At 38.7% G+C, this 17,905-nt stretch overlaps 1 protein-coding gene across 1 annotated transcript; it reads right to left on the reverse strand.

Moving 5' to 3' along the window:
• Positions 1–4,664: 4,664 nt before the first annotated feature.
• On the reverse strand, positions 4,665–17,165 carry LOC128698777 (uncharacterized PE-PGRS family protein PE_PGRS54-like). Its single transcript, XM_053791160.2, has 7 exons — positions 16,987–17,165; positions 14,206–14,828; positions 12,125–13,333; positions 9,602–9,697; positions 7,525–7,714; positions 6,718–7,325; positions 4,665–5,822 (listed from the first exon to the last, which is right to left on the reverse strand). The coding sequence occupies exons 1-7, from the start codon at positions 17,015–17,017 to the stop codon at positions 4,665–4,667; spliced, it is 3,915 nt and encodes a 1,304-aa protein (XP_053647135.2). The 5' UTR covers positions 17,018–17,165.
• Positions 17,166–17,905: the final 740 nt, after the last annotated feature.

A 17,905-nucleotide genomic window follows, 5' to 3' on the forward strand; every position in this document is an offset into this window, starting at 1 on the left:
AATGAGCCTGGTTCTGGTTATTTTGAGAACCACGATATCTGTTTCCTCTACGGGTTCTGCGGTTGGAACGGCCACGGAAAGACCTAGAGTACTGAAGGTTATAGAGAGCATTGCACTCAGATGTATCATGTCCATGTATTCTATGATAAGTACAGTAGGGAAGATCTGGGTACTCATCATCAGTACGACGTCTCTTAGGGTAACTATCAGGACAATTAATTGCAATATGGCCACGGAAACCACAGTTATAACAAGTCCGCCGACTATGGTTACTGAATGTACTATGAATACTACGAGGTGTATAACGACTCTGTACACTGGTTCTTGGTGATCTCTGAGATGGTTGACGACCACGATTTGTCTCTGTGGCGCAAACAAGAGGTGGTGCAGACTGAGGCATATGTGCGACATTACTTTTGATACAAGGGAAAGTACCCTGGGGGCACAAGGAACGTACATGATTTAAGGCTGTAAGTGGTTCCATCGTCACAGTTGGAGGATGAGCCTCATAAGCACACACGGAAGCAGGCGGCATTAGTTCTTTGATTGCTCCAAAAGCTGCTATTTTAGCAAACGGTTCTGTGAATGGTTTAGCCTCTTCAGGGAGAAAAGCTGATGACCGGACAGCATTGATAAATGATGATAAAAGTTTGTCTAATCTAACAGCAAATGCACTCAACGATTCATTACTCATGGGTGTAGCATTCACTAATTCCCTAAGAACGACATATGGATCAGCTGTTTTTACTGGGACAAGGAAAGAACGAATCAGTTCCTCATATTGTGACCACTTAGTAAGATTCCTGAAGTCTCGCATATCAAGGAGATCAACAACGTGAACAGCAGCAGGGGATCGATAAAGAGCTTCTTTAGCAAGTCTGATAAGACTTTCCTCTGAAGGAGGACCTTCAACGAGAGCACTAGCACGAGAACGAATGGCCGCAAACCATGCTTCAAGACTATGTACATGGCCATTGAATAAAGGTAATGCATCAAGGGAATCACGAGTATAACTATAGTATCTCGGTGTCTGGGTCGGTCTGTCAGTCGGTAAGGAACTGTGAGGACTGATGACAGGGGCAACAGTAGCCTGAGAGGTCTGAGTATCGACATTCACTAAAGTATCACTTGATGGTATGTGAGACATAATGGCAAAGTAGCACGAGAACAAATAAGGCAAAAATAATGAACAATAAAAATGATACAAAATGCTAGAATTGAAATAAAAGAGATACAACTAATTCTGCAGAAGGAATAAAAAAAAAATGTCTAAGATACACTGCAAGAGGAAGGACAACTCAATTTAAAGGACTATTGGTCAAGATAAAAAAAATTACATTGAAATATACAAGTAAAATATTACTGGAGACTGAATTAAATGCAAAATGAGCTGTCTTTACTCTTGCTAATAAAGAAATTAATTAATAAAATTTTAAATCAATGTAAAAAGTATAAAATAAAATTACTAAATTGTTAACTGGGAAATTTAAGTATTTTCTAAGAATGCATAGACAAAATTAAAATATAATTCGTAAAAATATTAATAAAAGAAAATAATTCACTGCAGAACAAGTGCAACAAAATAATTCACTGCAGAACAAGTTCAACAAAATAATTCACTGCAGAACAAGTGCAACAAAATAAGGTGTAGAAATAATCACTGCAGTAATAAAGTGTCACTGGGAAAACTCAGGTTAAATGATAAAATAAAAATATGAAGAAAAAAACTGATTGAACACTTTAACTCTTAATTGTAAATTAGACAAAACAATTTACTCAAACAGAGTAAAGAAAACACTTTACGTTAAAAGTAATTGAAATTACATCGAGTGAATTTGTTCAAAGAAATATAAAAATATGAATAAAATAAAACAAAGGAACAAAACGGGTAGTTTAACACTTACAGTGGCGGGGCACACAACATTATTAGTATATTCTTACAACAAAATCTTGCTGTGACTGATACGACAAAAATTTGCTGGCAAAAATAATGGTACACAGTCTGCGAAAAAATTAGAGGAATGAGACACTGCTGGCATACGAAAAAAAGACACACATAGAAATAAATGGATAATTTGGTATACTGGGGTGAATATCACTGCGTGAAATACAATGACAATTACTGGAGAATACAACGCTGAAAGAATACACGATAAAAAAAATGAATCACTTCACACAGAGTGACTGATTGGTACACTACACAATAATACTTACTACAGACAGGAGTAGCATAAAAAAAACACAGAATAAAAAAAATATAAGATGAGCGAAAACACTGAAAAATATTGCAAAAATAACGAGTCAAAGAAAAACTGAGTCTACACTGAAAACACAAGGTTTAGAGTACACAAGAAATTTACTATAAATGTCTCACACACGCAAATGTCTTTAAATGCAAGAAAAATGTCTCTAAATTATCACTGAAATCTGTAGTAGTCGGGTGATTACTGGTGATGAGGGTAGGTTGTAGGTTGTCCTGCGCGGTGATGACTGACGCCTCCTACACTCACTGTTGGCGGAAGAAATGCGCTCTCTCGGTGGACTCCCATAATTGGGTTTTATCGTTGGCGCTCCGCTACATCTCTTGACCAATTATGTGAGCCAAAACAGTATTAGGACCCGGTACAAGGGTACAAACAACCACAGGTAGATGAGGTGGGTGGCTGGTGGTGGTGGTTGATGGTGGGTGTGTGTGGAGGGAGAGATAGCGGTGGGTGAGAAACTCTCGCTGACGCACTGGCGCGCACCCCACTACCCACGAAGGTGGCTTGGTAAGCCACTCTATGCTACAGGAATGGTGAAAACCACTCTTAGCATCCAACAGGGAGCACAAAGCGATATAGTCAATACTTCAGAGGAACTTGGCTTACTTCTTACTGCGTAGCATACTTCTCTCTCTCAGCTGGGTTAGAAGCTGGGTTGGCTGACTGGCTTACCCCACGAGAATGGCTGATTGGAAGATGTGTAACGATGCACAAAGCACGGAGGAGCAGGTGGATGACAGGAGACAGGCTGGATGATAGGCTGACTGGCGTTCACTTCCACAGTCTGGCTTACTGACTGGCTTAATTGCAAAATCCGGGTCAACCCCTCGGAGATTGAAGCAATTAGCACACGAACTAAGCCAGGAAGCTTGAAACGGCTGCAACAGGCTTGCAGGCTGGAGGTGGTGAGTGAGGGTAAGCGGCTGGCTGGAGGTTCACCTTTGACCCGCCGGCTACTCACAAACAGTCTTCTAACGTCTTGAATTACCCTTAAAACTTAAATCCACACTCCACACCACTGTCACCATTTATCATGTGGGAGTTCGACACGTGGATTGGGTAAAGAAATACTCATGTAGGCTGGTAGTACGTATAATTACAGACAAGGTGAATAGCACCCTTACAGCCATAACCTAGTCTCTCTGCTCTCTCTCGTACAACTGACACTGACTGACTGGCCGCCCACAGTACCCATATGTGAGAGGGTCTTTGAATACTGCCAGGTCAGCGCAATATGAGTTCAGACAGTGACTCAGGCAGAGACAGTTGGTCGTGAGTCAACTGGCACAGTGGTTACTGGTAACTGGTTACTACTACTGAGAACAGTACCAGTACGTATGTACTAGTACGTCAGGCACAGTACCAGTTCGTACGTACTAGTACGTCAGGCACAGTACCAGTACCTACATACTAGTACGTCAGGCACAGTACCAGTACGTACGTACTAGTACGTCAGGCACTGTACCAGTTCGTACGTACTAGTAGATCAGACGCAGTTAAAGGGATGAAGAGAAGCTGATGTGATAAATAATTGATCAAGAATCGTAAATATTCTCATATTATATATTTTATCTTACTGAAATATTGCATAAATTTACATTTTCTTGTATTTTCAGTAACTTAATTTTTAGTTACATATCATCACAATTTTTGTGTGATGATATACATTTAGTAATGTTTATTACGTTGGTAATGTAGGTATATTATATCCAACACTTTCTAGAAAAACAAAATGTGAAATGGAACTAAAACTATATATGTTAAATAATATTTATTTGTTTAGTTTTAAAAAAATAATTATAAGAAAATATATAAAAGCATTTAAAGCAAAGAAAAGTTTGAAAGCAGAACAAATTTGAACATTAATTGTGGTTTATGGAGTTGAAACTTTAACAAATGTGATTATTAAATAATATATATATATATATATATATATATATATATATATATATATATATATATATATATATATATATATATATATATATATATATATATATATATATATATATATATATATATATTAAAATCTATGTACAAATATATAATGTCTGGCGTGTTCCACTTACATTTATATAAATCTATGAGTTTACAACAGTTTTGGCAAGCAACAGTTTAGTAAAGATGTAGTCTGGTGTGGCCTGACCCAGCCATCACCTTGTGTTCCTCTGTATGTCCGGTTCAGCAGTTTACCTTAGTACTTGTAGTGTCTTCTTGAGGAAAATTAACTTGAATTCTCGAAGTAAAGAAAGACACAGACAAAAGTTCAACAGCAGCTATCATTGTATTATAAACTGTTTACAACAGTTGAGAATCAAGTGACTCTGAAGTTGGGTGTCTGAAATAGGCCGGAGTGTAAGGCTACCACCATTGTGTTACACCCATTACCATTAACAATGTCTAGAAGACCGGTGTTTGGTACAGGCCGGAGGGAGACACTGGTGCTGATATGGTTAACCCATTACCGTTAACTCCGTTGCCATTCGTTAAACCATTTCCGTTGACTCCATTACCGTTTGTGAAACCATTTCCGTTGACTCCATTTCCGTTACTGTAACCATTTCCATTGACTCCATTACCGTTTGTGAAACCATTTCCGTTGACTCCATTACCGTTTGTGAAACCATTTCCGTTGACTCCATTACCGTTTGTGAAACCATTTCCATTGGCTCCATTTCCGTTTGTGTAAGCATTACCATTGACTCCATTTCCGTTAGTGTAACCATTTCCGTTGACTCCATTACCGTTTGTGAAACCATTTCCGTTGACTCCATTACCGTTTGTGTAACCATTTCCATTGACTCCATTACCGTTTGCGTGACCATTACCACTGACTCCATTACCATTGTTGAATCCATTTCCGTTGACCCCATTGCCATTTGTCAAGCCATTACCGTTTGTGTAGCCATTGCCATTGATAAAACCATTTCCATTGCCATTAGTTAAACTATTACCATTCGTGTATCCATTGCCATTAACCCCATTACCGTTTCTGTATATATTACCGTTAATTCCATTGCCATTTGTATAACCATTACCATTAATTACACCATTACCATTAGTGTAACCATTGCCATTTGTGTAACCATTACCGTTGCCATTAATTAAGGCATTTCCATTGGTGTACCCATTTCCATTAGTGTAACCATTTCCATTAACTACATTGCCATTTCCGTTACCGTTGCCATTTCCATTTGAATATCCATTACCATTTGAGTAGCCATTGCCAATAACAGAGGCTAAACCATTTCCATTAACGCCATTGCTGTATCTATTTCCAATGGTAGTGAATCCATTTCCATTAAGTGCACCATTTCCGTTTAATCTGTTGGCGTAAATTCCATTACCATTAATAATACCATTAACGACGCCGTTGGAGTATCCATTACCATTACCATTGACGACTCCGATCTGAGCATTGAGACCATAGAACTGCTGGGCGGTGGAACAGTCGAAGTTGTACCACCAATCACACACGAAGTACTGCTGGTTGAAGATGGTACCGTTGGGACACAGGAAAGAGTCGCTCCTTCCATCTGCCTGACAGATGTGGAACACCTGTGAAAGACAACAATAAAAGAAGCAGCGTATTATTACCGACGGAAGTGAAACACCGGTCCAGGACAATAGCTTCAGAGAAGCAGTGCTTTAGTATTGTACATGTGAAAGACCTGCCACTTCTCGTGTTGCTACTGGTATGTAACTTGAAGATCTTTAGTGAAGTATTTAAACATGTTCCTGAACTTAGGACAATGTTCGACTGCTCCTTTATGCCGGGTATCACAAACTTGTCTTGGTATGAGACTTGTTAGTGTTATTTTCATTTTTTCTGGTTTTATCATAATTTGCATATTGAATTATTATCTGATTGACTGCAAAAATAAATTAGCAATTAAAATTCCAAGATCTCACTACGACAAAAATGTTGAATCATTAATTTAAAGCAATTAGTTCACAATCACAAGCTGCTCATCGTGTAGGAAACATAAAAGTTTTGCATGAGGTGGTTGAATATTCTTCATGAGAAGTTAACCTATTGAACAGCTACAGAAAGCACCATCATTGCTGCAAAAAATAAAATAGGCTTCAAGAAATACTGATTGCCGTGGTATGAATGGACAGTATATAGCCATTGACTTATTCATGAAATTAGGGAGAATTAACTATACCAATATGTTCAACAGCTGCCCTCGAAGGCAGTGTTCGATTTACCTGACTTAAAAGCCTCAAGGGCAGAATAATAATAAAATGACAGCTGACCATTGCGTCAAGTCTCACCTGACAGCTGGTCTCAGGGATAGTGTAAGACTCACTTGACAGCCAACTTCAGGGACAGGATGAGATTTACTTGACAGCCAGCTTCGGGGGCATTATTTTACTCACCTGACAGCTAACCTCGGGGAGAGTATGAGATTCACTCGACAGCCAGCCTAGGGGGAAGAATGACACTCACCTGACAACCGGCCTCTAGGGCAGTATCAGCGTAGTATCCAGGGATCTGTCCACCGCAGGTAAATCCTGTGTCGGGTACGTAAGCCAGGATGGGATAGTCCACGCCGGGTTCCCCTCTTATAGCATTAACCAGGGCGGTGATGGGATCCTCCAGTCCGTTTTCGTTAGCCACTCCGTTGCTGTATCCACCATTTCCATAGCCATTCCCATTGGTTACACCATTACCATTTCCAATAATTCCACCATTGACATATCCATTGCCATTTCCATTAGAATAACCACCATTTCCGTTTGTGAATCCATTTCCATTTGAATATCCATTAGCAACTGCTCCATTTCCGTTAAATCCGTTGGAAAAGCCTCCATTTTCATTTGCGTAACCACCGTTACCATTTATTTGACCTCCGTTGCCGTTTCCATTTGCGAAGGCGCCATTTCCATTTGAGTAGCCACCGGTGCCAATTGCGTTACCATTAGTGTAACCACCATTACCATTACTGTGGCCTCCATTACCGTTTCTGTATCCATTGCCATTGCCTCCATTGCCGTTAAATCCATTTGTTGGTGCCAAGTAATTCAGCTGTACCCCTAGTGATGCTCCAAGAAGAGCTGTACGAAGAGAGAGAAATGTTTATTAAGCAGAAGTAGCAACCGTCAGGACGCTTCACTTCACGACGGTGTTAACAAAGCATCTCTGCCATTCTTCTACTAGACTACGTTAGTAAAATGTGTTATAATCATAATTGTTGAGAGTCTATTGCTTTCATATTCGATGATTGATTGCATAACATTATTCGAGTATACTCACTTGCAAATATTATATGTGTTATAATCCTCATCGTGAACCGTTGTTGAGTTAGCGGATTTTGATTTAAGTGTGGTGTGTTATTGCCCGACAGTTGAGCTAGTGAAGGTAGTGTTGAGGAAGAGGAGGCGGGAAGAGTTGTGGTGGTGTATCGACTCGCTGTTGCTTTATATACCTGGTCGTCCGGGAGACTCTCCAGGTCAGTCAAGGTCGCGTGATAGTGAGACTAACTTGCTGGGTCACTATCGTGGCTGGAAATAAGAACTAAACTGTATATTGTTTCAAAGGCCGACAGGTTAAACACTAATCCTCATTAAAGAAATTATTTGGAGCAGTGTTATGAGAATTAATATTCATTATATATTTACTGGCATTATTTCTCTGATGATACATGGAATAATGTCATATATAAGAATAAGAGAAAGGAAATAGAATTTAAGTATATATACAGTGAAAAACACAACTGCAATCTTACTCAAAATGCTGAAATCAGGTAGAGGTAAATAAAATAATAGAATGCTTAGTATGTTCAGTATGTATGGGAGAAGGAAAGATACTTAAGGAAGGTCGTAGGTAATGTCTTGTGAGTGCACGACATATATATATATATATATATATATATATATATATATATATATATATATATATATATATATATATATATATATATATATATATATATATATATATATAATATATATATATATATATATATATATATATATATATATATATATATATATATATATATATATATATATATATATGTATATATATGTCGTGCCGAATAGGCAGAACTTGCGATCTTGGCTTAAATAGCAACGATCATCTTGACATATAGGACAAGTGAAAATTTGTGTATGCAATAATTTCGCCAAAATCATTCTGAACCTAACGAAAAAAATATATTTCACTGTGTTTGTTTAGTATTAAATTATTGTAAACAAATCTAAAATATATTTTGTTAGGTTAGGCGAAAATAAATTGTTCTTGTTATAATAAGGTTTGGTAAGTTTTCTCAGATTCTTTTGGTGCAAAATTAAAATTTTTTACATTATCATTAATGAAAAAATATATCTTTAAATGTATAAGAGAAAATTTTAGAAAAGACTTAATTTTAAATGAGTTCTTGCTAATTGACCAGTTTTACATATTCGGCACGACATATATATATATATATATATATATATATATATATATATATATATATATATATATATATATATATATATATATATATATATATATATATATATATATATATATATATATATATATATGTATATATGTATATACCTAGTGCAACACTGGCCTACAAACAGCCAAATTGGGATGGCCTCATTGATGAAATGGTGCTTGCCAACATGCTTAGGGCTATAACGTCAGACAGAGAGATTTCCCGTCTCCAAGCTGTGAGTGCACATCGCACTGGTGACTTCCTCCAAACAGTTCCCATTTCGGCAATGGGAACACGCCTCGACCCTAGGATCCTCCGTATTGCAGTGGATCTCCACTTTGCTGCCCAATTCACAGGGAATATATGTGTATTTGCAGCGATGCGCAAGCCGATCAATATGGGCTACATAGTGTTAACTGTTCCAAAACTAAGGGCTGGCATGGAACACACCATGAAGTCAACGACATCATAAAAAGAACCCTTGCTACAGCTGGATGCCCAGTGGAGAGCCCCGACCATCAGCAGCCAACAATACCCACAACCAAGCAAACTGTCCAGATGGGATCACCCTCTATCCTTGGAAGAATGGCAAGCTCTTAGCATGGGACTATACCTGTGTGTTGACGCTGACTGACACCTGCATCAATCCCAGTGTCGGGCGACTGGGAGGAGCTGCTGATCACATGGAGGAGTACAAGATCAGCAAGTTCAGGGACTTAGGCAAACAGAATCAGTTTATCTCAGTGGGATCAGAGACCTTGGCATCATGGGGAAAAAATGCCACACGTTTCCTGAAAGAACTTGCTTCCAGACTCATCGACACCACCAGGGACCCAAGGGCAGCCACTTTCATGTTCCAGCGTCTCAGCGGGACCATCCAGACGGGAAATGCTTGCTACATACTTGGCTTGCTTCCGGCTTTGGAGGAGCTGGAGGAGATTCATAATCTTTAATATACTGTTCCAATGTATTCTTGTTTGTGTTTTTTGTCAATGTATTCTGTGTATCAGTAAAATTTCATACAGAATATAAAATATAGGGGGTGGTAGGAGACGAAAATATTCAAACAGCTCCAGGAAGAACCATGAGTTTTCCCTGGGGTACGTTTATTGTCTTCTCTGAGGATGAGGGTCCACAGTAAAGTTCTAGAGGTGAAACCTCCGTATATATATATATATATATATATATATATATATATATATATATATATATATATATATATATATATATATATATATATATATATATAAATATATATATATATATATATATATATATATATATATATATATATATATATATATATATATATATTTATATATATATATATATATTTATATATATATATATATATATATATATATATATATATATATATATATATATATATATATATATATATATATATATATATATATATATATATATATATGTAAGCAAGTATATATATGCATATACATAATTAGTGCTAAATGAATGAGAAACACTATCTAGCATTTTTGTTCTGCAGGCTGACATATACATGTGAACTCTTCTCAAAAATTTATTTTTTTTCTCATCTTCCCATATATATTGTGGTAAATTTACTATTTATGTTCTTATCATCAGTGTTTTAAAAACAAATTTATGTGGAACTGCATAATCCGGGGCCCAAGACTGTTCAACAGTCTCCCACCAAGCATAAGGGGAATTACCAATAGGCCCCTGGCTGCCTTCAAGAGGGAGCCGGACAGATACTTGAAGTCGGTGCCGGATCAACCGGGCCACCAGTAACAGCCTGGTTGATCAGGCCCTGATCCACCGGGATGCCTGGTCGTGGACCAGGCCGCGGAGGCGTTGATCCCGGGAGTACCAGGTAGGGGAAAGAGGGGTATAGGAGGCGACGACCTAGTGTTCACCCAGGTAATGTCGTAGACGACCAACATTGGGTTATATATATTGTATATATACTATGCACTTATTTTCTTATATTTATTTTTACCATTCTGTTCTACTAAGGCTATGTATAATCAATACTTAAAGTATTGCAATTTCTTTAGAGTACAATATTCATCAGAACATAGAAATTATTCACACTATCTTTACTGGGTTATATACCTAGTGTTCTTTGTGGCTGAATTCCACTGATAGTATCACGAAGTTGTAATAAATTTGGACTGAATAAGCGATCTTTGACCCACTTGCACACCCTACTTGCTGGCAGGGAAGCTGGTGGTTGAACAACAGCTCCTGGTTTCTATGTTTACTTTTGCTACCAGTACCTACGCACTAGTACGTACCTACGTACCAGTACCTACATACTAGTACGTCAGGCACAGTACCAGTACGTACGTACTAGTACGTCAGGCACAGTACCAGTTCGTACGTACTAGTACGTCAGGCACAGTACCAGTACCTACATACTAGTACGTCAGGCACAGTACCAGTTCGTACGTACTAGTACGTCAGGCACAGTACCAGTACCTACATACTAGTACGTCAGGCACAGTACCAGTACGTACGTACTAGTACGTCAGGCACAGTACCAGTTTGTATGTACTAGTAGATCAGACGCAGTTAAAGGGATGAAGAGAAGCTGATGTGATAAATAATTGATCAAGAATCGTAAATATTCTCATATTATATATTTTATCTTACTGAAATATTGCATAAATTTACATTTTCTTGTATTTTCAGTAACTTAATTTTTAGTTACATATCATCACAATTTTTGTGTGATGATATACATTTAGTAATGTTTATTACGTTGGTAATGTAGGTATATTATATCCAACACTTTCTAGAAAAACAAAATGTGAAATGGAACTAAAACTATATATGTTAAATAATATTTATTTGTTTAGTTTTAAAAAAAATAATTATAAGAAAATATATAAAAGCATTTAAAGCAAAGAAAAGTTTGAAAGCAGAACAAATTTGAACATTAATTGTGGTTTATGGAGTTGAAACTTTAACAAATGTGATAATTAAATAATATATATATATATATATATATATATATATATATATATATATATATATATATATATATATATATATATATATATTAAAATCTATGTACAAATATATGTCTGGCGTGTTCCACTTACATTTATATAAATCTATGAGTTTACAACAGTTTTGGCAAGCAACAGTTTAGTAAAGGTGTAGTCTGGTGTGGCCTGACCAGCCATCACCTTGTGTTTCTCTGTATGTCCGGTTCAGCAGTTTACCTTAGTACTTGTAGTGTCCTCTTGAGGAAAATTAACTTGAATTCTCGAAGTAAAGAAAGACAGACAAAAGTTCAACAGCAGCTATCATTGTATTATAAACTGTTTACAACAGTTGAGAATCAAGTGACTCTGAAGTTGGGTGTCTGAAATAGGCCGGAGTGTAAGGCTACCACCATTGTGTTACACCCATTACCATTAACAATGTCTAGAAGACCGGTGTTTGGTACAGGCCGGAGGGAGACGCTGGTGCTGATATGGTTAACCCATTACCGTTAACTCCGTTGCCATTCGTTAAACCATTTCCGTTGACTCCATTACCGTTTGTGAAACCATTTCCGTTGACTCCATTTCCGTTACTGTAACCATTTCCATTGACTCCATTACCGTTTGTGAAACCATTTCCGTTGACTCCATTACCGTTTGTAAAACCATTTCCGTTGACTCCATTACCGTTTGTGAAACCATTTCCATTGGCTCCATTTCCGTTTGTGTAAGCATTACCATTGACTCCATTTCCGTTTGTGTAACCATTACCATTGACTCCATTTCCGTTAGTGTAACCATTTCCATTGACTCCATTTCCGTTTGTGTATCCATTTCCGTTGACTCCATTACCGTTTGTGTGACCATTACCGTTGATTCTATTACCATTGCTGTATCCATTTCCATTGGCCCCATTGCCATTGGTCAAGCCGTTACCATTTGTGTAGCCATTCCCATTGGTAAAACCATTTCCATTTCCATTAATTAAACCATTACCATTTGTGTATCCATTGCCATTAGCTCCATTACCGTTAGTGTATCCATTGCCGTTTATTCCATTACCGTTAATGTGTCCATTACCATTCTTTCCATTACCGTTTCTGTATCCATTACCGTTAATTCCATTGCCATTTGTATATCCATTACCATTAATTACACCATTACCGTTTGTGTAACCATTGCCATTTGTGTACCCATTACTGTTGCCATTAATTAAGCCATTTCCATTTGTGTAACCATTTCCATTAGTGTAACCATTGCCATTACCGTTTCCGTTACTATTGCCAATTCCATTTGAATATCCATTGCCATTAGAGTAGCCATTGCCATTAACAGAGGCTAGACCATTTCCATTAACGCCATTGCTGTATCCATTTCCAGTGGTAGTGAATCCACCATTTCCATTAAGTGCACCATTTCCGTTTACTCTGTTGGCATAAATTCCATTACCATTAACAATACCATTAACGATGCCGTTGGAGTATCCATTACCATTACCACTGACGACTCCGATCTGAGCGTTGAGACCATAGAACTGCTGGGCGGTGGAACAGTCGAAGTTGTACCACCAATCACACACGAAGTACTGCTGGTTGAAGATGGTACCGTTGGGACACAGGAAAGAGTCGCTCCTGCCATCTGCCTGACAGATGTGGAACACCTGTGGAGGACAACACCATTATAGAAGCAGCGCAATATTAGAGACAGATGTGAAACACCTGTCCAAGACAATAGTTTTAGAGAAGCAATGTATTATTATGGCACATGTGAAAGACGTGCCACCTCTCGTGCTGTTACTGGTATGCAACTTGAAGATGTTTAGTGTAGTATTTCAACATGTTCCTGAACTCAGGACAATGTTCGACTGCTCCTTTATGCCGAATATCACAATTTTTTTTTGTATGAGACTTGCTTTCGTTTTTTTAATTTTTTCTGGTTTTATCAGAATTTGCGTATTTAACTATTATCTTGTTGACTGTGAATATTAATTACAAACGCGATTTTGTGCTCGTTTGTCAAGAAGCTAATTATATTTAGTCACATGTTATTTGTGAACAAATCTAAGTCCGATACTAAGTTGTTAATGGAGTTGTTGATTAGTTATTAAAATTCCAAGATCTCAGTCCGACAGTTATGATGAATTATGAACTTTTCACAATTAGTTCACAATCACAAGCTGTTCATCGTGGTGAAAACAAAAATTTTGTATGAATCAGTTGTTTAATATTCCTCGTAAGAAGTTAACCTATTGAACAGCTAAAGAAAGCACCAGCATTGCTGCAAAAGCTAAAATTAGTTGTGGTATGAATATACTGTATGTAACCATTATGTTATGAAGTTAGCGAGAATTACCTATACCAGCATGTTCATCAGCTGCCCTCGAGAGCTGTTTACCATTTTCCTGACATAAAGTCTCAAGAATCACATGACAGCTGACCATTTGGTCCGAACGTAAGTCTCACCTTACAGCTGGTCTCAGGGACAGTGTAAGACTCACCTGACAGTCAGCCTCGGGGGCAGTATGATACTCACCTGACAGCCGGCCTCTAGGGCAGTATCGGCGTAGTATCCAGGGATCTGTCCACTGCAGGTAAATCCTGTGTCGGGTACGTAAGCCAGGATGGGATAGTCCACGCCGGGTTCACCTCTTATAGCATTAGCCAGGGCGGTGATGGGATCCTCCAGTCCGTTTCCGTTAGCCACTCCATTGCTGTATCCACCATTTGCATAGCCGTTCCCGTTGGTTACCCCATTACCATTAATTCCACCATTGACATACCCAATGCCATTGGAATATGCACCATTTCCGTTTGTGAATCCGTTTCCATTTGTATATCCATTAGCTGCTGCTCCATTTCCATTAAGTCCAATTCCATTCGTGTAACCACCATTGCCGTTTATTTGACCTCCATTGCCATTTCCATTTGTGTAGCCACCATTTCCATTGAAGCCCCCGTTTCCATTTGTGTGGCCTCCATTACCATTAGCGTAGCCACCATTGCCATTTCCGTTACCATTTCTGTAGCCACCATTTCCATTCCCATTCCCTCCGTTTCCGTTGGTGTATCCACCATTACCATTGCCTCCGTTGCCGTTAAGTCCATTTGTTGGTGCCAAGTAATTGAGCTGCACCGCCAGTGATGCTCCAAGAAGAGCTGTAGGAAGAGAGAAAAGTAATTATTAAGGAGACGTAGCGACCGTCAGGACGCTTCGCTTTAGTATAAATCACGACAGTGTTAACAAAGTATCACTTCTGTATCAGCTCCCAGACTGTGCTAGTAAAATATGTTTGTAATCTTTTTTGAGATATCTAGTGATTTTGTCAGCGGCTTCTTTATTTAGGTGATGTTTGGTGGGCGTTTCTTTAAAAGGGAATGTGATGGAATTGTTACTCGTCTAGTCGCCAGCTAGCAGACCAACGCACTTATCTCCTGTTATGCGCCGGCCTAATAAGATGTATTCAACTAGGAGTATTTCTCTACACTAGGAAGATTGCATTGCGGCCCCACTGTGGCCGCAATGCAGTTTTAGGATTGGCTCGTCATGGGGTCTAACACTATCCGTTTTGTGAGTGATTTACAATCGTATTATTACTAATCGCTAGTCATTTGATGACGGTTTTAAAGGGACTTTAGCTAGTAGCTTGCTAGTGTGGCTCATGCTAATCTTCCTAGGGTATAGCAATAAACCTAGTTGGAAGAGTATAATTAAATCGGCACAGTACGGTGGTTAACTTACTGGACTGCTGATATTAGGGCAAGCTTGTCATGGGTTCAAACTCTATCCGTTGTGCGAGAATGTAATCATGTTTAATTTTCGGACAGATGAGCTGGTGTTATTACTGGGGTAACAGTGCAAGTTATGTTAGTAAATAAATCCTTGAGCAGCACATGAACACTCCATCACGCTCAGTATTGTATGAAGTTAGCATTATATATATATATATATATATATATATATATATATATATATATATATATATATATATATATATATATATATATATATATATATATATATATATATATATATATATATATATATATATATATATATATATATATATATATATATATATATATATATATATATATATATATATTATTATTATTAATACAGAAATGTTTTTGCTTTTCTATTGCTATTTTTTTTATTATTACTAGCCTTTTTGTTTCATCTTTAGTTTCGAAGCCTAGTCATGTTATTGTGTTTATTTACATGAACTTTATTTATTTTTATTGCTGGCCTTACTATTATACACGGCACATATTTAATAAATATTAAGCGTCAGTTCAACATCTCGCCAACGCTGGATACTATATTGCTCTACACGGAACCAAATTTGAGGTGACGCAGGTGTCTTGAGGTATCACCCATCGTCATCTGTAGCACCAGCGTTCTTAAAATTGCCAGCTGTAACTGTTCCACAACCTTTACTTCGAGACAGCCACCTGACACAACCATAAGATACTGTAAACTCTTCTCTACTTCCATCGTTCTGCACCAATTGTCACTAGGGCTCTGGTGGCCTGGTGGTTAACGCTCTCGCTTCACACGATGAGGGCCTGGGTTCGATTCCCAGCCAGAGTAGAAACATTGGACGTGTTTCTTTCCACCTGTTGTCTATGTTCCCCATCAGTAAAATGGGTACCTGGGTGTTAGTCGACTGGTGTGGGTCGCATCCTGGGACACTGACCTAAGGAGGCCTGGTCACAGACCGGGCCGCGGGGGCGTTGACCCCCGGAACTAACTCCAGATAAACTACTACTGCTCTCTCTCTCTCTCTCTCTCTCGCTCTCTCTCTGGCTATTATATAGATAGCCTGTACTGTATTCTCTCCTACTCATCATGTAGTTAAAGTGATCAAGGTACTTGGATCTAAACAACTTGAGTCAAGACGTCCTTAGTGTACACATTCGTGTTCATTTCCCTCAAGTTGTCGGTAGTCATTTGCCTTCTTATTACATTTGTTTTGTCTACTGCCTGAATAAGCAGAAGCTTATTCAGGTATTCTGTTAGCCAGGTTACTCAGATACAAGTTAATATTTGTGTGCAGTCACCTATTTGTTCTCTTCTATTTCTACTTGTCAATTTGTGGTTACGGAGGTCGAGTCTCAGCTCCTGGCTTCGTCTCAAAGTGGCCCCTACTAGTAGGATTCACCCCTCTCCTGTGCCTGAAGCTGTGGGTAACTCTTGCCTTCATTTCGTTGTCCAGGTCATTCCAAGCCCTGACCACTGTGTGTGTGTGTGTGTGTGTGTGTGTGTGTGTGTGTGTGTGTAATTACAGTAGAAGGAGCAACAGGCAACACTCACCTGTAAACACCAAGTGCGTTGTGAGCCTCATCTTGCAGGCTTCTAAGTACTAAGAGTAGGAGTGTGCTTGATCCCTCTGTTCGTTGTCAAAGTGACGGTCGAGGAGGGGCAGGCGTTCGAAGAGGGGGTCGTCGAGGAAGAGCGGGAACAGTAGACTTTGAACTGTGAGCAGAGAGCGAGAGTTGTGCATTGGTGGTGGAGACAGCTCTACCTTATATACCGCCGCGTCCAGCAACCAATCTTCAAGGTTCAAGGCCAGAAATGAAATAGCCTGAATGAACCGCATGATGGGTATTACTACAGCGGAACAAGGCAATTCAGGTCATGACACAGCGGTGTACCGATCATCCTAATATGTTTTCAGTCTAATAATATCGAAGTAAATAAGCGTTTTCGCGAGATATACGTTATTTATTGCGCATACTAAAACCTATTATTACCTTTATCAACCCCTACTACACTAGCCCCGAAGAGTGTGAGATTGACGACGTGTGTACTCAGAGATGTACTCACTGAGTTCTACACTAACGCTGCATTCTCTGATGGATTTAACATTCATCGTGTGTAGTGCCCTAAGCTCTGTGTATAGGTTTCTGAATGCTGTTCTGAGATTTTCCAGTCTGGGGTGGAATCTTGTCTTTAAGTCCTGGTTCTGTTTCTTTAATGGCGGTGACCGGGTTCACACTCCTGGCTTCGTGGGCACTATCATACGTATTGTTAAAGCTGTTTCTGGAGTCTGTCTGGAGTATACCTGGAGAGGGTTTCGGGGGTTAACGCCCCCGTGGCCCTGTCTGAAACCAGGCCTCGTGGTGGATCAGGGTCTGATCAACTAGGCTGTTACTGCTGGCCGCACGTAAACCAACTTTTAACAACCACATCCCGGCTGTTCAGGTACCGACCTTAGTTGACTGTCCAGCGC

The sequence above is a fragment of the Cherax quadricarinatus genome, chromosome 14 (genome assembly GCF_038502225.1).
Source record: "Cherax quadricarinatus isolate ZL_2023a chromosome 14, ASM3850222v1, whole genome shotgun sequence".
NCBI lineage: Eukaryota > Metazoa > Arthropoda > Malacostraca > Decapoda > Parastacidae > Cherax > Cherax quadricarinatus.

Coding starts and splice junctions, on each gene's coding strand:
- LOC128698777 (XM_053791160.2), bottom strand. CDS start 17,017: ATGAGGCTCACAACGCACTTGGTGTTTACAG. Junction 13,334..14,205: donor CCCTAGAGGCCGGCTGTCAG/GTGAGTATCATA, acceptor TGTCCTCCACAG/GTGTTCCACATCTGTCAGGC. Junction 9,698..12,124: donor CCGGCCTGTACCAAACACCG/GTCTTCTAGACA, acceptor ACTGATACACAG/AATACATTGACAAAAAACAC.